We start from the raw sequence: 21,830 nt of genomic DNA, 5'->3' as shown, positions 1-21,830 counted from the left end.
CGCAAAGGGACGGGATGAATATTCTTGCATAATACTGATACACACACTCTGGAATTGGCAAAACATTGAGCTTTCATCTATCTCTGAGATAGCATGTGTGTTCCCAGTTGCTTCAAAATGTAATCTGGGCAACAGCTGTAACTATTTTAATGCCTATGGAAATCGGAGCCTTTTCTATCTCATACTATCAAACTGCCATGTTCATTTAAGCTGTGAGTCACAAATATCCACTGCATCACTCCTGAGACAAAGGCACAAGAGGGACAAATCCAAACCTCAGAGTTCCTCTGGGAAGTCCTGGCGACTCTGCTTTGCCAGGTAACTGGACCCCTCTTGGTATATGGCATGAAGCTGCACTTGCTCTCTCTCACTTACTGCTAGACAATCTCTGGATGTGAGAGATTTGATAGCATTATATCTGGGCACTGTCCAACACGTCCCAATTTTATGCTTCTGCACTTGTTGCAAAGACACATTCTTAGTCCTAGTTGCAATAGCATACCCTCCAACATTTCTCTGATGAAAATAGGGACGTCCCATTCCATAAAGATATTTTTACTATTTATACCCCCCACATCTTACTGGGTTGGCCCAGCCATGCTGGGTAGCTTCCAACATATATAAAAACATAATAAAGCATTAAATATTTTTTTAAAATTTCCCTATACAGGATTGCCTTCCGACGGCTCAGGGGTCAGATCTACCCTCCAACATCTCTCCAGTGAAAATAGGGACATTCTAAGGAAAAGCAGGGCATTCCAGTGTATAACACCAGGATCAAATCAGAAACCAGGATAGCTTCTCCAAATCACGGACGTCTCTGGAAAATAGGGACACTTGGAGGGTCTGCAATAGGTCAAAAAGCCCTTTGCAGGATGCTGCATTTTTTATGTAGATAAAGAACTGCCGTATGCAAAGAGCACTGAATCTTTTCATAATTGCAGGTCTGATGTCGGAGGAAGAGAAGTGCTGTTTTTGGTTTTAAAATATGCTATTCTGGAAAAAAGGGAGAGAGAAGAGTAACATAGCCATTCTGTGTTCACAGACTAACCTTTATTTGCTTTTTCATATTCTAGCCAAACCAAAAGTGAATGTGAAGCCATCTGGGGTGAAGCCTGTGTCTCGAGCAAAGCAGGCACTGAAGCGCAAAGCGTCGGAGAGTCATCCTTCTGTTATTGCTGCAGTGAAGCCTCTGAGTCTCATTCCAAGCGCAAACACAAAGGAGCACCCATCTGAAAACACAGTCCTGGTAAGAAGATTGATTCATGATGTTGTAGACTACCTGATAGCTGAAAGTTTTAGCCTGTGCTGTAACTTTGCACTTTGAGATAAGTAGCAGGGGTGGGGGTTTTTTTTGGAGGGGGGTACATTTACAGTGCTAAGTGACCAATCATCTTTTGGAAAGTACCAAAGATTAACTTGAGGGAGTCTGATTTCTTATTTTGAATAAGAGGAGAGTAATAAAATCATAGCTGTCAACCTCTGGATTTGAAGATAAGGAAATCCTATTGTGCTGTCAACTCCCGGATATGAAAGTAAGGGCGCTGGATAAGGGAATTTCCCGCAAAAAAGGGAAAGTTGACAGCACTGAATAAGAGTAAGAATTAAAACAGCATAATGATGATGGAGAGAGAAAAACCTGTTGCAAACTCCCCCCCCCTCTCTTAGGCAAGTGCTCCTGCTCTTCCAGAAGTCACAGAAGCCGCTGTTCCTGAGAGAGTGCAGCCTAACAGGTAATTATTTATCTATCTGTAACCCTATTATATGTCACTGAGATTGTCTCTTGGAACAGTTGTGCAAGCTGACTTTGAATGTTTACTAGCCATTGTTCAAATGCGCTCATGTGAAAATTAGGATAAGGTCCTTCAGCTTTCTTTCCATGTAGGTTTGCAAATGGAGGTCCAGGTAACAGACAGGCACTGGGAATAGACTCAATTTAATGCCATAGGTTTTTAACATGGGTACCAACAACACATTTATTCTGACATAACCTTTTGTAGGTAATGCTGTGATATACGTATTTGCAATTAAATGGTATATAAATGCTATAAAATAAATAAATGGCTAGGACTTTATTTCTGCATCTGAAGTAGAATCTTGCTCATCAAAGCTTATGCTGCAATAAGTTGTTCAAGACCTTATGCTGTTTATCATACCCAATATTTCCCATAAACTAGTTTCTTCAGTCTTGCGTTTTTTCATGCTGCTCAGTTTACTTTGAACTTAGCTGTCTTAAAAGCAAAACGTAAGGCTACATAGTGTAAACAGGCATAGCTAAAGAAGATACTTTAGTGGCATAGCAGTAATCCAGCTATTTCTTTCTGCTAACCAACTGCTTCCTGACCATATCATAATGTGACCTAGATGTCACTTCAACATAAGGCTTCTTAGGCATTTTAGTGTGTGAAGAGGAGAGCAGGCCATACATAAAAGAGGTTTCTAACCATGCTTAGCTGAATGCAGTTAGAAGCCTCTAGTGATAGTGCAAAATTCCCTGTCCGTTCTGATCATGCAAGATGCTTATTCGGACCTTCCTATAATTGCATATTGGTGGGAACGCAGCAGCAAAGTTGGGCTGGTGCACACCAACTATACGTGTTGCCCTATACAACACCCCCCACCTCCCAAATGCCCATATAAGGATATTTTTTCTACTCTTTATGTACCTGCATCCTGCCTACTTAAGTTTCAGATTTGTAACTAACTTATGACCTGTCTGCTGCTAGAGGAGAAACTTCCTGCGCAGCTTATTAATATCACTCCATTCTGCTGGGGCTAAGGGTTCCCCATGTCCAGACAGGATATCTGTTCCCCCCTTGGAGATGTATCAGATTGTTCTGTTTTCCCTCTTTGTGAAGCTCCGAACTGCATACGGAGAACCAGGCAGCCTCCACGTTGCAAGCAGAGACAGCAAGCGCAACCTCTTCCCATGGAGCAGTAAAGACACGCAGACTGAGCTCAACAGGACCTGGGAAGACACCCACCTCAGTAGACGACGACTTTGAAAAGCTGATTTTGGAAATCTCAGGAGGCAAACTGGAAGCAGAGATTGATCTGGACACAGGAAAAGATGAGGACGAGCTCCTGCTTGAACTTTCTGAAATGATTGACAGCTGATTTCATCCCCATATGGTTTATTTCTGAGAGAAAATAAATGTTGTATATTTTGTTGGATAACCAAGATTACCCATTTCTTGGTGAGAAGTTTTGGCAAGTCTTAAAGCACACTTGAACTGAGGAAAGAAATGGCTGCACTTGATTGTCCTGTATTGCCCTGCTGGTCAGAGAGATGTTCCTATATGACTGTCTTGTTACTATCCTGCCCACCCGAAATACTTTGAGAAAACCACGAACATTTCAACTAGGGAAAATCTGATAATCCCACATAGGGTCCACTTGTTGACTCAACAACCTTCCTGTATATTTTTTTTTTACTTAACCGTCACATTTTGTTTTCCAGCGATGTGGCAACCTCAATGTCTATTTGTTTCACGCATTTTTCTTGCTTTGTGATTTTTTAGGGTAATTTCCGTATTCCCGAGTTACTGTGGCAGCTCTTTGAGTCATGCAATTATTTTTTCAAATTTGATTCTAGAGCCAGGAGTACAGTTTAAAATGTGGAGGAGCAGAAATGTTGTAATCTCCATCCGAACTTGCTGCCACATGACAAGTGTGGCTTTAGGAAGAAGGAAAGAATATTGAACATTTGGTTTTCTTTTTTAAATCTTCCTCACTGTCATTCTGTACCATTTAGAAGTTTCCACTAGCAAGCATAAACTCCATGAGGCAATGGCTAAGACTTTTTGTGTGTGTACCTGTATTCATTAAAAATAATTGTTTTTAAAACATGTCCTACAAGGGCATGTGATGAGGTTATTCTCAGGTTTTGTTCTTTTTTCCTGAACTGATGGCCTTTTTTTGCTGACATTGCACCCGTCATTTAAAACAAAGCTTTGGAATGCTGCCTTTTGGCAGGTAAACCAGGTAAACCATATATATGCACTCTTCCCTGCCAAATCCACAGAGTTCTCAGCTGTGGCTCTGAAACTGCCCACCTGCAAACTTTCCTTGGTACCCATGTTCAGCGCTTGAAGCCCCACCAATGATCTTTATTTGGCAGTGTTCCATGGACTCTGCAGCGTGGCTGTGGAGACTTGGGTGTATTGTATACCCTATCATTCTTACATCCATATTTCATATGATTACCTTTTGACTATTATTATTGTTACCTGCAGGATCTTTCTGTTTGCGTTCCTAGCAAGTATAAAAATTTGCTTGATTCTGTTGTAAATATATTCATGTTAACTTGGAAAAAACCCTGTGCTTTGCAAGTTCACATTGAAATTTTGCCTGTGCAAAAAACTTTATGTTAAAAGCTGCCCTGCATTAATTGCTAGTTGACACATTGCTCCAAAAAAGTGGAAAACCAGAGAACTTCTGGTGGGTGGTAAACAAAAACAACAGACATTTGAGACTGTGAATAGTTTGCAATAGTTTGTGTCTGCTTATGCAGAACCTTCTGTTTATTGACATTTTTCTTCATTTTTTTTTCCATGCAAGAGATTCCTCTTTACCTACAGACTCCGTTGCTTTCTGTACATCTTTTTGCTTTCTATTTAAATCACTGTATCTGAATCAGATATGTTTGCTATTACTTTAAACAGTCTGCAGGAGAGAGAAGTATTTGTGTTTTAAATAAAGCTAATGTCGGAAATGTGTTTCAATGTTTTATTTCCATTAAGTTGTGCAGAATAGAAAAGGAATTTGCCACCTGTCATGGCTTCTCAGCTTTCACTAGCCCCAAACTGAGATAGCAATATAAAAGGACTGAGGAGCCAGATTTCTTTTTTAAAAAAAGTCTTGCACTAAAAATAGGTCATTGGATTATCAAAGATAATAGAATCAAATTCTGAGGTTAAGTCTGATGGTGGGAGGTTCTCACTGTCCTTTACATTTTTTTATCTGCACAGTTTCATCATAGCTCTTTTTACATACTTGTGACAGTTTTCACCTTTCATAAAATTGGGGTAGTCTGCTCCTCTGAGGCGCTTGTACATAGTTCAATAAAAAAAACATGTATATTTGCATGAGTAACATTTCAGTGTTAATAAACTATTCAGAAACTGCCAGGCTCCCTAGTGTTTCATGTTCTAGATTATTAATGCATCATCATCAGTATGACTGATGCTTTACAGAGTACAAGAGGTCTCTCAAGTTTACATTCCAGAATCTTAACACATGGAAAATAGGAAATGGAGAGTAATACTTGAACATTATTTCAGGTATATGTGCTTAGGCAAGATAGGGTAGGGCAAAGGTCCAAGCTGCCAGATAATCATGTAGGATGCACGGTCATAATAAATTTGCTGTTTCTATAAATAGGATTCTCCTTAGAACTCTGGACATTAAGAATAATATGTCCCCCAGGAAGCTTGGAATTAAGTTAAATTGAATGTTAAAAGTAAATACTATATAAATAGTGAACGGTTCTACTGATCTATCATCTGAAAGCCAGCTCAATGAAAAGAGACCACTGATGTTCAGGCAAGTCTCAATGCAAATGAAATAGTATAAAGCGACTGCATTTTTGCTGATGTGGGTGCACCCATGGCATTTTGCTTCCAAAATTGCAAGTGAGATACAGATGTGGCGCTGTGGGTTAAACCACTGTGCCTAGGGCTTGCCGATCAGAAGGTCGGCGGTTCGAATCCCCGCGACTGGGTAAGCTCCCATTGCTCGGTCCCTGCTCCTGCCAACCTAGCAGTTAGAAAGCACTCCAAAGTGCAAGTAGATAAATAGGTACCGCTACAGCAGGAAGGTAAACTGCGTTTCCGTGTGCTGCTCTGGTTCACCAGAAGTGGCTTAGTCATGCTGGCCACATGACCCAGAAGCTGTATGCCGGCTCCCTCGGCCAATAAAGCGAGATGAGTGCCGCAACCCGAGTCCTAATGATCAGGGGTCCCTTTACCTTTACCTATGGTTTTGTAGGCAAATTGCATTTCTTTAATGGGGGGGATGCTAATAATTATTGGGCTTACAGCAGGCAGAGGGATACTTTAATCCTTTCCTGTGATCCTGAGGAAAATCTGTTTTAAACCAGTATTTTCTTTGGAGAGAAATCCCCCATCGGCAACACTGATTAAGTCTGCAGTCTTAAAGTGACTTATTTGGATGCAGAAAATAACTGGATTAGGATAAGACCATCTGGGTTTGTTTACATGGGGAATGAAATCCTGCATCAAACATAAACTCTCCTTTTGAGTTGTGCCCTGAAATTTAAAATTGGTGTCCAGCATGTGATATACTTGTAAGTCATTTACATGTAGCTAAGTCTTCTAACAGGGAAGAAAGGTGTTCATAATGCCACCAGTGAAAATGACTTTGACCTCCTTTGTCATTTAGGTTCATTTGAACACCAACAGTTTGAAAACATCTAGATTGCTTTACATTCGGACTCTGGAAATGCTGTTTCAGGGCTTCCAACTTAGCTCATGTTGTTGCAGGGGGCGAGCAGACAAGAATATTTCTCCAGGATACATAAATGTCTCTTGCACAATTCACGGACACAACCCAGTCTAAAGAAGACACTTTTGGCACACATTTTACTAGGGTTGCCATATTTCAAAAAGGGGAAATCCGGACACAAGACTTGTGCTTTTTTTGGCAAAATCTTTAAAAAAGGATGTTTTTGAGCTAACTTTATGGAAAATTGGCAAAAACAACACTGCCAAGATTGGGGGGGGGCACATATGTCTGGATTTTCCCAGACATTTAGCCAATTTCCACCTGGACACTGCTTATGGACTGCAGTATTCCGGTTATGTCCTGGAAATTCCAGATGTATAGCAATCCTAATTTTACTCTCCCCTTACAATCTTAATTTGGGTTGGATCATGTCCATAATTAAGTAAGTGCTGCTTGCACTTCAGCTAACCTGCTGCCCTCCAGATTCTGGACTACAACTCCTGTCAACACGTGTCAACTTGCTATCTGGGACTGATGGAAGTTATAGTTCAAAGCCTCTGGAGGGCACCAGCTTGGCAAAAGCTGCACTAGGCAATATAATCACTTCTGCAATTTACCCAGGCAGATAAAGTCACCATCCATTACTGTGATTGCAAATAACTGCTATTAGCACAGTGGGCTGATGGAACAGCACTGGCAGTAGCCTTGGGCATATGATGCATGCTGGAGCTGCTTGAAGTAAAGGGAACATGTGATTGTCCTACTCCCAAAAAGGGAGGCTCCAAACAGGCAGCATTAGACTGCGTCTTCTACATTTATGATTGGATTAAAGGAGGCCAAATTATTACAGTGGTACCTCGGGTTACAAACGCTTCAGGTTACAGACTCCACTAACCTAGAAATAGTACCTTGGGTTAAGAACTTTGCTTCAGGATGAGAACAGAAATCGTGCTCTGGCGGTGCAGCGGCAGCAGGAGGCCCCATTAGCTAAAGTGGTGCCTCAGGTTAAGAACAGTTTCAGGTTAAGAACGGACCTCCGGAACGAATTAAGTTCTTAACCAGAGGTACCACTGTACTAGGTTTTGAGACTGTCTAGCACCTGACCTTGAATGCTTCACTAATAAGCCCAGTCAGGAAATGAACACTTGCCTTTTAGCAGGATAAATATTGGTCCAACATGTCCTTCATGATCTCGTGTATCCCCCTCATATTACCAGGCAACGCCCATTCAAGGTTTGAAGGGGTCCTTGGCAAAATGTCTTCCCGTGATCCTTGCAGCAGCAAGTGCTCTGACAGAGTGGCCACTGTAAATTCTCACAATGCCCCACCGCTGATCACATTATGGACACTCTGGAAAATTTCAGTGGGAAGTTCAAGACCTCAAGTAGGGGCTATTTTTTATGTCCCTGGGTTCTGAGTCTTCTTCCCTTGCCGATTCTCCAGATGGTTTCTCCCACCATTCCTCCACGTCCAACCAGTCCATGACAGCTGGCCACCGTTGCTCCAGGAACACAAAACTACAAAACTAGGATTGTAATGACAGTGCAGTGCGACTGTGGGGCTCTTGAATCCTTCGGGATGGTGCAGCCCTTTCCCCAGAAGGTGCAAGCTTTCATTAAAACTTAAGCACATTTACCTTGGAGGAAGTACAATTAGGTTCAATGGACAACTCTGGGATGGTGCCACATAACTTCAATCCTTTTACTTGTGGATATTTAAAGGAAACCATGCACCCCCTATTTACTTACCGTAATTGTATTACCCATCAGGCTACCTAGATTTCTCATCTGGCTATTCTGCAATCATTACCTCTCCCACCCCTACTCTACCTTACTACCAAGTGTTTGGCTGCAGCATTGGTTGTATGAGGGTCAAATGGGCAGAACATCTCAAGCAATTTACTACAAACTTGAGCGAATTTCATATGATAGTCCAAACAGTTGGATGTGTTCACATTTGCAAATGCACCACCACCATTGGGTGAGTTAAGAGGGGGCACAAGTGGGGCACTATTTAAGAGCCCACAAGCAAGGCCTCAGGTTTCCCAAACATGGTTCAGTTCTTTAGGACTGTGAGATTCAACACCAGAAACTAACCAAATGCGAACGATCTCTTCGTTTCACTCCTTTCCACCCTCTCCTCAAAGCTGACAAGTTGACACAGCTGGAGACGCAAAACATACCAAGAAGCAGAAGAAATGGGCCACATTTTTGTTTCTTTTTATTTACAATTGATTTAAAAAAAATGCTTGCCCATGGACAACGGATGGCCTCACACACGCAGCCTGGATTTGTCAGCGACAGACTGTGGAGGACCACATGACGGCGACAGACACAGAAGACAAGAGGCAGTAAATATTCGGCACTGATATCTATTGAGGCTTTGCTTGGTTTACGCTTTTTAATTGTTTTACTGTATTTTTCTTTTTCCTCTTTTTTTTTTTGCCAATAGAGTGAGGCAGTGATCTGCTGGGTCCAATTTCTCTGTTTACAAGCAGCAAATAGCCTGAGTAAACAATCCCAATCCAGTTTTCTAGAAATCATGAAGCCAACAGACTTGTTCAGAAAGTGGGCAAGGCCCAAAAACAGCCAACAAAAAACTAGCCTCCCTAAAGATTTTGGAATGGTGGAGGGAGTCTGATTCCACACCCGCTCAGACAAAAAAGTATTGTGGCCAAAATGAATGATAGGGTTCAAGGCCAAGGGAAGTAACATCGACTTCACGCAAATTGGCGACACAAAAGGCAGCAACTTGTACTGGGGATTCACTGTGAAACTTTGAGCTGGATGTACTCCTGCCTGCTTATGGATGCCAGATGTTTACTTTGAAACTGATCTAGACCCCCCCCCAAAAAAGCCCAACTACTTTTCTGTTCAGACTGGGGACTCTTACCTTCATTCTCACTCTTCCTGTTCTCTTATGGCTATTCCTCACAAACCTGTGCACTTGAACTAACAAGAGATTTATCCCATCAAAACCTGTAATATTTGAGTTTCTACAAAGAATCCAAAGTCCTCTATGCAGGCTGCTGTGTAACCTCCAAAAGGAACTTCCGGGCTGACCCCATTAAGATGGATAGTCTGCCAAGAATTCCAGCTTGATGGCTTCTTCCACCTGAAATTTCCATCTAATTTCAGGCTGTCATCAATTGGCTGTTTGAGAAAGCATGAGCCATTGAGTCCTCCAGCTGTTATACCTATATGCATGCACACCTATGTTGCAACACTAGCAGGGACACATGTATCTGTAACTTGCACTGCACTTGCTACTGTTTGATGAGGCCCTTAGCATATACCCAACTACTGATGCTGTGGCCTTTACTGCAGCCTTGTTTAGGCTGATCTTGTGTGAAAAAGGCAGGGACCTGCCGGCCAAGCCTGCTCCTGCAGTCATGTCATCATTCCCAAGAATGCTGAAAAGGTTGGAAAGTGAATTTCTGCAGTGAAGACCACCCTGTGTGCATGATTGTTCAGGGTCCTAAATCCCATGCAGAAGCTTCACAAGTGCAGGAGACTCCCCGCTGCATGTGTTTGCTCTTCAGCTCATGGAAAGCAGCATGCATGGAAACAGCGACATGACAGAGAGGCAGCATTAAGACTCATGTGCATAATAAACCGAATGCCTGAACAGGGCTTCCTTTTTGGTCTCTAATAGATCTTGGTCCCAGGATTGCCAATGAAGTATTACTTGGGAGTGGCTGTAACCTGAAATCTCCCAAAGTTCCTCTATCACTCATTTGTCAAGAAACAGCAGCTGCAAATCATCGGCAGATGATGGAACAGGGAGCGTGGGCAGTGGTGGGCTGGTTGAAAGGCACAAAAATGGCAGCTTTCACATCTACCAGGTTATGGCACAAAAGGAGCACAGGTCACACGCTAACAAGAACCACACAGGCCACAGGATTCAGACAATGCTCAGGTAAATAATTGATCTGCTCTTTTAAAGGAAAGACCAATAACCACAAGTAATTTGGCATCATTGTATGGCAGCATAGGAAAAACAACCGTAATAGGAAACTGCTCAGCTATAACATCTGTATCTCACTTGCAATTTTGGAAGCAACAATGACCTTGCTGTGACCCTGCAATCATCCTGCTCTCTGCCAAGTACTTATTTGGCTCAGGTTTTTAATCAGAAAGGGATATCATTACAAAGAATTACATACAAAGAAAATCATGGCCCTTTGGAGATTCACAGGCCTGCTTGCTTCCCTCCCCAGCCTGAGATCACACTAACACATTTCCCTACTCTCCAAAACAGCAAACTTCTCCACGAGCATTTACTTAACCATTCATTTTAGCATTATCCTAGCCTGATTTAAACGAGACCGTGTGTGCACAAAAGCAAAACAACCCTGGACAGGATTTTATGGTGCTCAGCACATTTAAAACCATGAGCCTACCTGTGCATGCCAGCAGTCCGTGTTGTTGTGTGAATGCTACCCTTGCTGAATCTGTTGCATGGGCTGAGAATCCAGTGGCTAAATCTAAAGAGCCAGGCTCCATCATTTTTAATAGTGGTGTTGATGAGCTAAGCTCATCAGGTGTAACTTACAATGCAAGCAACACCTGCTGATATTCCTGCTCTAAAAGGTGCAGGAGACTGGCCTTGTTTCCACAATTGACCACCCTAGCAGAGAACTGCTTTCAATAGGCCAACAAGCTATGCGGAACCCTGCATAGGGCAAGGGCTTTTCACACATCCAGAGTCTCATTTAAATCACACTGCAGAGAAACCTCAAGAATGGGGCTTGGTAAGCAGGAACCACCAACAAATTGGAAAGTAGCAGGATTATTATAATTTCCCAGACTTAATATAGGAGCAAGGCTTCAGTTCCCTAATTCAAGAAACTGAATTTGAGCAAGTGCTGCCTCCTGTCACAGTAAGGTGATTAAAGCAGAAACACCTGCTCAACTTTCACTTCTAGGTCACTATTAGAAACAAAATAAACTTTTTGCAGTTGTTCCTTATCCAAATGGAGAGCTTTTGATCAAAGCCCCCTCCGTTACCTACACAGAATGTCGACTTAAGAAATGTGTTTTGGAATAAACTGGGGGATTTGCTTGCAACAATATTTTTGGGATGAAAAACATTTGCTCATAAAATACAAATTAAGTGAAACAGACAAGTTTTCTAGCTTGTCTGATCCACTGAATCTTGCCCTTTCAGTGCACAATTCTCCTGGACGCAGAATTAACTCCTGCTTAACCCTCTTCCAGCATGAGCAGGGGGCAGACTGGATTCTTAAAACATTTCTATCCTGTCTCACTAGGTATGTTTGTAAATGTGGGGGCTTCTTTTGCTACTATCCTATAAGGATTAGCTGCATTGTTGAACCATTGCACTGCACTATGAAGTAATCCTGCTTACACTGAAGGGGAGTACAGCTGCAATCCCATAATCACTTAGCTGGAAGCAAGTCCCAATGAATTTAATGGCAGAATGGGAGTTACTACTCAGCTGTCATGTACAGAAGGGAAGAAAAGCAAGATGTTAAAGTTGCAAACGTTTGCTGTAATAGATATTTTTTTAGTCTTCCTATTAAAGAAATGTGGTAGAGCACAATACCCTTCATAGAATGAAGACATTTTGCATCTCCGTTTGCTGAACGGTGCGGATTGTTTCAGACACCCCACTTTTAGCAGGTATCCCATGGAAGTTGAAGGACATACATTTATTTCACCATATGTGCATCATGAAAACATATTGTGGCTCAAGGCTGAATAATCAGAACACTTTTTGCCAGGTTTTTTCGGATGAAACATAGGGTGTGATAAGTGCATGTATCCAGCTCATTCAATGCCTGATTCAAGAACATGCTCAAACCACAAGTGTAATATATGAACTGATCTTTTCATCTTACACTCAACAAACCTACTGAAATGGAGCATTATATTTTTTGCTCCTGTGGTACTTTCTTGGAAAGGATAAGAAATGCTAGAAATAACATTGATTTATTATTTGTTACTGCTGTAACTGGAGGAAGTTGCTGCCTTGTGTAAAGAACATTTATTATCCATGTTGTTTCCTCAGCCTTTGTGGGCTTGTGATTAAAAATCCACCATTTGTTTTTGAAAAGCACTGCAGGCTGCCTTTCGCCCATTGAAATAAATGATCATTTGGATTTCTATCTGTGCTGGCATGCTGCCTTCAGCCTTGGCTAGTATTTGATGGCTCTTTCTGGACCTTGCAGAGAGGTGACAGAAGTGGCAGAGGCTTTGTGCAGCTGTGCACACTGGATATTGAAAACGTCACTTCAATTTTAGTTACACATGCATTTTAAAAACTGTTTTCGCACTACAATTTTGTTCCAAGCCAAACTTTTACATTCCTTCCGGTTCAGGTTCTCCTTCATCTCAGCTTCAGTAGATGATCAGTGACTTCAAAAACTGGTGGGACATATATTGAAGACATCACGGTTACAAGTGGGCACAGTTTATTCTCTCAACGCACTCACACACTGTTTTTGCTCAACAGCAAAAAATGCTTTATTAGTTCAAAACTTTTATCCCTTTCCCCGCCTGTTGCACCTTAAAAAAAAAAATTGGCTTGCTTTCCCAATCATGGTTCCAATCAGCATTACCTCCGCTTGGAGTTTCAAATGTTCTGGAAGAAGCTCATTGTCAGTCATTCCAATCCCTCCCTCCTTACCCCTCCCCCCAAACAAAACAAAAAAATTCTTCCCAAGAACCATATAAATACATGCAAAACATTGTACATAGAGATTAAATAATATCAAAATGCAATTACAGATCAGGTGCACTTTAAGCTGGACTCTAGAATATGGCAAACACATCAGGGTACATATTGCTTTGAAACCACCATTTGTTTATGTCATGCATACCACATAATATTCAGTCTTTTGTTTTATCTTTTTTTTCATTTTTTATACAAAAATACCAGTGCTTATTATACTAGTTACTGGAAAAAAAGGGGGGGGGGAACGTAAATTCTAATCTGCATGCTTCTTTAGAAAAGCCTTTTCATTCAAATAAATATATACACAAATATCTATTCCAATATACTGTATATATATTTATTCATGGGCAGAAAAACAAACAAACAAGTAGTCTTAGCCATGGGTTCATCAAAGGACACATGAATTTGCAGATTTTGCCCCTTTGGGTTAGCAGGGTTATTACCATGATGGCAGAGAGTGTGAGAAGGACCGACGTGGAAGCTACATTGCTTTCTAATATATGAGTGAAGGTGTTCTAAAGGCAGAGTGGACAAGACAGAGAGGGAGAGAGAGTTCTCATCGTAGCCATATTCTCTCCTCATTGTCCTTCTTTCATCAAGGTGCTCTGCTGAGGAAGAAGAGCCCTTGTCCAGAGCTGACCTTGACCTCTCGAGCAGGTGTGAAGAGATGATGATGGTTGGCATTAGGCTTCCAAGACCTCCCTGCTCCTCTTTAAAACTGTGGCTGCGATCAGGCTTGCCGCCACCTCAAGCATTTGCCTTAACCTCAACCAAAAGGAGGAGTAGACTAGGACGGGGATGGGGAAATGCTGTGAAGCAGACACAGATCCTCTGGATGGCTGAAGGGGATCTTGAGATGTGGCCCATTTAAAATTCAAGGCATTAGGAGTCTTCAGTGGACTTCAGCCCCATCATGATGGAGCCTTGTGTTGATTTCGAAGAGAAGAGGCAAGTGAAAACACAGGCAGAGAATTCTAGTGACAATTCAGAATTTGCCCTTCAGCAAGACTGATGTCTGCTTATGATTGCCCATGGCTAAAATTACAATTCGATTTGTTTTCCTTCTGTAGTTGTCTTTTTGTGTTCTAAAATAATATTATCTTAAAACTTATTGCACAAAACCTTTGAAAAAATTAAGTCAGATCCCTGTGCAACTCAATAAAAATAACCAATTACATAATCCTAACTCCTAAAAATGGATAGTCTTCATTGCACACAGGAAGTGATGTAATGTCTTTGGTACCAATCTGCCAATTTATTTAACAAAAAGAGAATAAATTCCTACGATTAAGAACTGGATGCAAAATTATGTCCAGGGTTTCTTTCCTCTCTCTTATAAAACAACAACAACACAGCATTCCAAGGCAAAGTAACACACATCACAGGATATTACCTCATTTCCTGTCTGGCATGGCACAGCCTTGAATTATCCCCCCCCCCCCCGGGATCACTCGATTGGCAGCAAATATCTTCCTGCCCTTCATGGTATGTTTCACAGAAATTGCGATCTATCCCCATCCCCGAAAGGCAGATCATGCACAGAACTAGGCTTCGGTGCTTGGATTGCCTTACATGGATGCTATCTAAATGCACATAAAAGGATGCCTCATGGACTTAAAACAACAGCAGCCCTGCACCCTACCAGGTGCTGATGTTTGTTGAACTGGTTTTGCTTATCTTTCTGCTGGTGCAGTCAACCTTTGGCAGTGCAGTTCAACTGTTTGGGGAGGTGGTGGTAGTAGTGACTTAACTGAGGTCGTCCTTGCCCCCTCTTCCCCCAAGCAGGTGATCAGTGCCGTGGAAGCCCAAAATGCTGGCCATTCATTTTGGGGTGTGTGTGTGTGTGTGTGTGTGTGTGTGTGTGTGTGTGTGTGTGTTGTGTATTCCTACATGACTGTGGATTGGGGCCCGTGCTTCATATCTTCAGCACTCTTTCTCGGCCACATGTCTGTGTGTGTTTTAAAGTTCCTGAATAACTTAAGCCAGCCAACTGCTGCCAGTTATATCAATGAAACTAAAACAGGAAAGAAAGAAAGAAACTAAAACCCAACCTATTTTACATTAAGAATGTTATGCACAATAAACACTTATACTTTAAGCAACCAGCCATATCAACATAATTTATATATAAAAAAACATTTCTGTATAACACAACTGATTTCTTTTTCTTTTTTTAAAAGTACAAAGATGGCTGTTCAGAGAAAAGGAAGCCGACTGGAGTCTGGCCCATCACTAAATTCCAACCGCCAGCCATGGGACTACATTCCGCTGCAGTGACATAACTCAGCAGTTCTGTTTCCTTTAAACAAAATACATATGGCTGACTTAAAAATATCTGTTTCTGATCTAAAGAAAACTATATATTTTTTGCATAATATTTATATAGTTATTTCCCCACCTGCCCCTCCCTCCCGAGGAAGCTAGACACACAAAAAGAAAAACAATGGACTAAAATGTAGGCCAGACCCCCCTCACCACACCGGTCAATTACAGATCTCTGGGAGTGACTTTGTGAGAGCCACCTTTTCTTCTTCCAAAACATGTTTGAGGTAAGGAAAAATATCAAAGAAACAACAGCAAAAAAATTATCAGTATCCCCTCCCACAAATATTTATGCAAGCGCATAACACCACTTCATTATTATTTTTTTGCAAGTTTTTAAAATAGAAAAATGACCTTTGAAGCAATGTAATCTTTAGAATGTAACTAAACAAAAGTTTTTCTTAGTCTTGTTTGATAGGCCACCCAGCAAGAGATGACACTTTCCCTCTTTAAATTCCTCCCGGTGTTCAGATGAATGGAAGTGAATTTATCTGGAAGGAAAACAAGGGTTGTGGGGATGGAAGGGTGCCTTATTTGCAATTAAGATGGTCACTGATGATTATTTCTCCCCCCCCCCCGAGATATTAGCAGCTCCTTGCGCCTAGCACTGAAGTCCTCTTTACACCAGCATTGGAACAGAAGATCTACTGAGAAGGGGTTTTCACAGGTCTACCTCAAACTTGCAATGGAATTCAGAAATCAACCTGCAAGGCGAAGGGGTTTTGAGTTTAAAAATGAAACCAAAACACTCAATTAAGTTTCATTTTGCTTGTTTCTTTAAGGAACACTTATCTCTTGGCAAAGTACCGTCTCCCCACGTGGCAGGCGGTGCTCTGGGCAGTGCTTAGACAAGGCACAGGAGTTTCTGCTGTGCGTTCTTCCAAAGGAAAGATGTACACTTTTGAACGTTGGGATGATGGCCAGAAAGGAGATACAGCTACAAGCAACTAGGCTCTCTCTTTGCTTCCAGGCAGCACTTCCCAGGTTAAGCATTCTGTGGTGACCCATCACACCAAGTTTTACATTCTCTCTCTCTCGTACAAACTGGCCCTCACTGAGATATGCTCTGAAGAGTTTCAACAGCAAGTTCCCCATATGGCTACGCACTGCAAGGCTGTGGCCCGGCCAACATCTTAATACTAGGAGATGTGTGCTAAGATGAGGATGATGCCACCCTCGTTCAATGCAAGAGCTGATTTACCTTCTCTAGCAATTTTTTTTTTTAAAAAAATTATTTTTATTTTTAGGCAGCTTAAGTGGCAACATCAATTTTGGAGAAAGGATGCAGGCCAGTTTCGGTGAAATGAGAAGGGAAGGCACTCCTAATGAGAAATGTGGAGAAGACGTATTGCTATGCCTCATTCAAATTAAAACTGAGGAAGGTGCTTTGTGACGTAACTAGGCCCAACTCCATAGTGCCAAGTCATTTGCAATTTCACAAAGGCGTTTGCGTTCCTGTTACAATGTTAACTCTTCAGCACGCAAAACGCAAGAGAAGTTGTAGTAATAGCTCATTACTAGAGCTGGCCTGGCCCAACTTCTTTACATTTTGCGCTGTCTGAGGAGCTACCCTTCTTCCCATAATAAGCCTTCTGAAAGTACACAGGGACCATGGCCTGGATTTATGCAACGTTATTTGGGATCATTTATTATCATCATCATCATCATCATCAGGCGTGGAATTGGGATGTTGACCTTATAGGGCCAATGACTTCATTACTCTGAGAGTCAAAATAGTAAAACCCCAAAGTCAAATTGAACAGAAATAACCTCAGCTAACACAGAGTGCCTATGTGATCTGCTCTTAATTCATATGCAACTCATTTCCATCAGAGGCCATGTTTCATTCTCTCAGAGAACATGGTGCTCTCATAACTCCTTGTTGCTTGGCCTTCTTCAAGCCACATTGTTTAGAAGACATTTTTAAGACTTTAAAAGTCGCTCTTATCTCTGGTGATTAATACCACCATGGAAACAGAGAGAGAGAATACACAAACAGAAAAATGGTAAAAATCAGGTACCATTCCCTCTCCCCTCCCCCCAATGGAAGACTGGGTTCACTTTCATGTCCATTATTTGATTCGGTTCCCCCTCTAATAATGGCATCATCTTAGTGCTCATGCCTTCTCCCCGAGGGCACAGGGAGACATCTAAGATTCAGATTCTGCACATAAAATAGAGCTATCCCCACAACTGCACCATCTGATGTTGTATACACAGCTGTACACTGTTACAGACACACAGAACCCAACTTGAAGGAACAAGGCGTATCAAAGCTGGCAGTTTCTCTCCTGAGAAACCCTCTCAAATAATGGTTGAGAAGCAAATCTCTAGCCATGTGGTACTGTGGTTCCTGTGGCTAAATAATAATAAATGGGGGCGGAGGAGGGAGGGAGGGAGGAAATAGGCATATACGTATTAGCACTTAACAGGAAGTGGCTGCAGTGTATGGTCAGATGTTGTGTTGGTGCCTAAGTTGCATGGAGGGGGCGGAGGGTGGGGAGAAGGAGGAGGATCAAAGTTCAGAGGTCAAACTGATGTTTCCAAGCTGTGTAAAGGGCTTTCTGGCTCCGGAATAGTGTCCTCAGCTGTATCGCTGTCCACTGCATTGTTATTTTTGTTGAGGGGTGAGGACTCGTCTGGGCTCTCCTCACTTTGCTTTTTGAGTTCTTCAGCTTCTGGGTCTTCGTCGGTGCCATCAAGGAATGGGGTCGAAGGCTCGTCTTCCTCCAGGATGAACTCTGGGTGAGTCATGAAGTTATGAATGGAGCTTCTAGATTCGGGTTTCTCGAGGCCTTCATACAAGGAGCTACGGAACGCATTCACCACTTTGATCTGTACCAAAGAGGGATTGGGGAGTAAAACAGACAAACAAGCAAAAACACAAAAGTGAGCGGTGGCCAGAGAGAGCTCTTCAGGACTTCAGGGGGAAGAAGAACTCAACAGGTATAATGAAAAACAAGAACAGCAGCGGCAGCAGCAACAACAACAATAGTAGTTTTCAACCAAAAAAAAAAAAGAGAGCTAAAATCAATCTTAAAAAGAGGACCTATGGAGAACCAGAATGGCCACATGGGTCAAAGGTCAGGCACTATGCGTGTGATGGGGCAACCAACTATGAGGACGCTTCAGGAGCTGCAAGAAAAGACATGTAACATTTCTAAGACAATAGCTTTGAAATGCATGGACATTCAAAGCACAACCATTCTCAAATGTGTGTCTACGTGTTCAGCAGCAGCAGCAACAAATACCCCCAATAAAACAGCTTCAAAGTGGCAAGTCAAGACATGTACTCTTGCAAAGTGTGATTTGCTTCAAGGTGAAATTAGGCAGGGAAGCGATGGTGTCACTTTTAAATTTCCAAACCTATAAAGATTAATTAGCTGAATGTGTGTCTCTCTCACACACACAAACACAAAAAAATTGATCGAGACCGTGTACTGCAGCAAATCCAAGCAGAATGCCGATAATGATGAATGTACCAGTGTGCATGCAAGAGTTAACCTGGTGATGGCTGCTAAACTGCAGGAGGTCCAGAACCATCTTACGAGTCAGTGTGCTTTGCAGTTGGCAGCCATTACTAACTGCAGACCTAGCTCTGAAGGCGCGGGGAACTGTGGCTCTCCAAATGCTCTTGGACTACAACTCCCATCATTCCTAACTATTGGCTCTGCTGGGGCTCATGAGAGTTATGAATTCAGCAACTGCTGGAGGGCCACAGTTTCCCTGCCCTTGCTTTGCTAGCATCTAGCTGCTCAGTACAGGAGCCGGTTCAGTGTTCTTGGCTTGTGGAAACCGCCCCCCCCCCAAAAAAGCCCAAGGAAAGGACATTCAGCGTGTAGCCATATGGGCAATTTTGGCTGATCACAGACTAGACTATCTCTTCTCCAGCTCACTTTTCTGATGCAGAGTGTCTTGGTAAGAAAGAAAAACTGAGCTTTCGACTCCCGAACATAGCTAAGAAACTAGGCTTCTACACAGATGGCTCTTTAACAGCAACGTCTGTAGCTCTAAGCACATTTGGTAGCGAAACATCAATGCTAATTTCCTTTGGCTGCTTAGAAAATCTCAGACTCAAACTCAGGGCATTCCTATCCCTCCAATTCCCATTTCAATCACAGTTTGCTCGGTCACATGAGTAAAGTGCAAATCACATTTCCAGAACAATGGAGTTGAGACATCTTCCCTTTACAGGATGAAGCATATTTTTTGTGAAAGTCACGCTTACCCAGACAAACCAACACAAACATGGAAGTGCGATGATCAGAACTTGCTGTTCCCCAGTCTAATCATATAGGTATGAAATATGAATAAGTATATTACTTTCCACCAAGCATAATGCATAAAACACATCCCAACAGTATAATATATCACAATGTAATTTGTATTTTATGCAGAGATGGCTCATAATTAGTACCTTAAAAAAAACATTCTAATTAGTAACAGGTCCAAATAACTACCTATTTATTGACCGGGGGGAAGAATCCCCACCCCCTCTTTTAAATACAGTTGTTTGTAACTTTGAATGCAATGGAAGCAACATTTATCTGCTATTAACATGTAGGTCATGCTTCCAGTTCTCACCATCGGATCTCTAAATAAAGGAAGTTTTTACACTACGAAGGGGGGAAAAGGCTTTGTAGAGTGCTCTCAAACATTTGTAGTAGACCACTGAATTAACACATCTTACATTACACAGCAGGTAATGCAACTTGAACTCTGGTTGGAGCTATGCATACCTGAATGCTTTGTGTACTGAAATACTACTGCTTGGCGCTTCTCCTCTCCTAACTGGTGCCAGGAAGGGGCAGGTTCTAATGGAGGTACAACAGGTAGAACTCACCCTGCTCCACAGCCAGGGTTCTGGACCCCTGCTTAATGAAATACCTGATTGGGGCTTGGGGGAGATATAGCTGCGGTGGGGGAAGGCATTTGCAGGAACACGGTCCTCCCCTATGATGCTTCACCATTGCATATTGCTATTTCTCTATTGCACTTTGCTGAAGGGAAGGAGGCACCAGCACACAAGATATGGCCAGGAAATATGCTGCCCTGAGCCTAGCTACATGGCACCTTTGAACCAAGATGTTTCCTATGTCCCGGTTCGTCTCAAGATGCTAGTCCCTCTTTAGGCGTTTCAAATAGGAGGTGTGCATGCGCCCCTCATACCCCCTCTTCTCTTGATCATGTGTTTGGTGCCAAAGGTCTAAAGGGCAGTTCTAACAGAGTTGAGCTGAATGCAGTGGAAATCCTCTCTCTGAGATGGAACTCCCACTGTACAGGATGCCCAGTCATGGGGAGAAGTCTAACTGCCTTCAGCTCAACCCCTTCAGACCTATGCACTAACTATGCAGAAGAGAGGAGAGGAGAGGGCAGGGCAGGGCAGGGCTGGTACACAGAGGTGTTGGGAGTGGTCTGGGTTCTCTGCGCCCTCATCCAGTTTGACCTATCACATATTACTTTGAACACCTGAAGAGGCATTTGTTGACCTTCCTGAATTTTGCTGCTGCCAACGAATGGAAGGTGATACTCCAATCTTTTTATTTTATTTTAACGAACTGAATGACTCCTGACAAAATCAAAAGCAGTTTGGTCTGCACTGAGTTCAAATACTAGAGATGTTCTATGCAGGTAGAGGAATGTTAAGATTCCTCAGACTGGCCTCCTTATTCAGCCAGGATCAGGTTTCCCTACCATTATTTCTGAACTAAAAGGAACTAAAGTTGAGTCTGCTCGTGTTTGCTCATGCTGCCAACTTCCATTTTGTATTCCTTGCAAAGTTCTGCATCTTACCAGAATGGTTCTCTGTGCTTTGTGGCTGAATGTTATGTTTATCATAACAAAATGTCGCAGTAACTGCAACAAGTAACTCTGAATCATGCTGTCTGTTGTGCAAAGTGAGCACATAAACCCCTGTGGGAAATAAATGACCAGCAAGGACAGACTGTCCACTGAATGGCACTTGCAAGGTCATGGCCTCAGGATTGCTACTCTGAGTATAAACTGATTTTAAGAACTGCCTCGTAGAATCAGTCCTGATCCAGCATTCAGTCTCCGCTAGAGCAGCATGGCGTAGTCTGTGCCAAACATCACCTGTTGACTGTTCTCAAGATCACACAGCCAGAGACATATTCTGCTCTCATGGCTCACAATCACAACCACACTATTAAAAAGTAAGTCGACTTTGTTCTTTGGTCACCTGACAGCAGCCATTCCATTTGGCTACTAAGGGGGGAGAAAAAGGAGGCAGGCCCATCACCACCTGGCAGTAGCCATTATATATCAGTTTGTAGAAGAGGGAGGAACAGAAGGTTAGCAGGGCTACTCCACTGGTTCAGCTGAGA

The 21,830-nt window shown here is 42.4% G+C and overlaps 2 protein-coding genes across 16 annotated transcripts in view; one reads left to right on the top strand and one right to left on the bottom strand.

Moving 5' to 3' along the window:
* The window catches only part of ZC3H11A (zinc finger CCCH-type containing 11A), a 28,015-nt gene extending 18,903 nt beyond the window's left edge, over window positions 1-9,112 (top strand). For all 7 annotated transcript variants that reach the window (XM_035121403.2, XM_035121400.2, XM_035121399.2 and 4 more), the window contains 3 exons: window positions 1,077-1,249; window positions 1,669-1,733; window positions 2,859-9,112. In XM_035121403.2, the coding sequence (XP_034977294.2) occupies window positions 1,077-1,249; window positions 1,669-1,733; window positions 2,859-3,117 (497 nt within the window). In that variant the 3' untranslated portion in view covers window positions 3,118-9,112. The remainder of the gene's footprint in view (window positions 1-1,076; window positions 1,250-1,668; window positions 1,734-2,858) is intronic.
* The window catches only part of ATP2B4 (ATPase plasma membrane Ca2+ transporting 4), a 181,939-nt gene continuing 168,777 nt past the window's right edge, over window positions 8,669-21,830 (bottom strand). For 7 of the 9 annotated variants that reach the window (XM_060277063.1, XM_060277058.1, XM_060277064.1 and 4 more), the window contains one exon: window positions 8,669-18,321. In XM_060277063.1, coding sequence (XP_060133046.1) covers window positions 18,016-18,321 — 306 coding nt within the window. In that variant the 3' untranslated portion in view covers window positions 8,669-18,015. The remainder of the gene's footprint in view (window positions 18,322-21,830) is intronic. The other 2 variants (XM_060277066.1, XM_060277065.1) reach the window with 1 other exon arrangement.

This window comes from Zootoca vivipara, chromosome 7 (assembly GCF_963506605.1).
Source record: "Zootoca vivipara chromosome 7, rZooViv1.1, whole genome shotgun sequence".
NCBI classification, from domain to species: Eukaryota; Metazoa; Chordata; class Lepidosauria; order Squamata; family Lacertidae; genus Zootoca; species Zootoca vivipara.
This window is presented reverse-complemented; position numbering and strand designations above follow the sequence as displayed.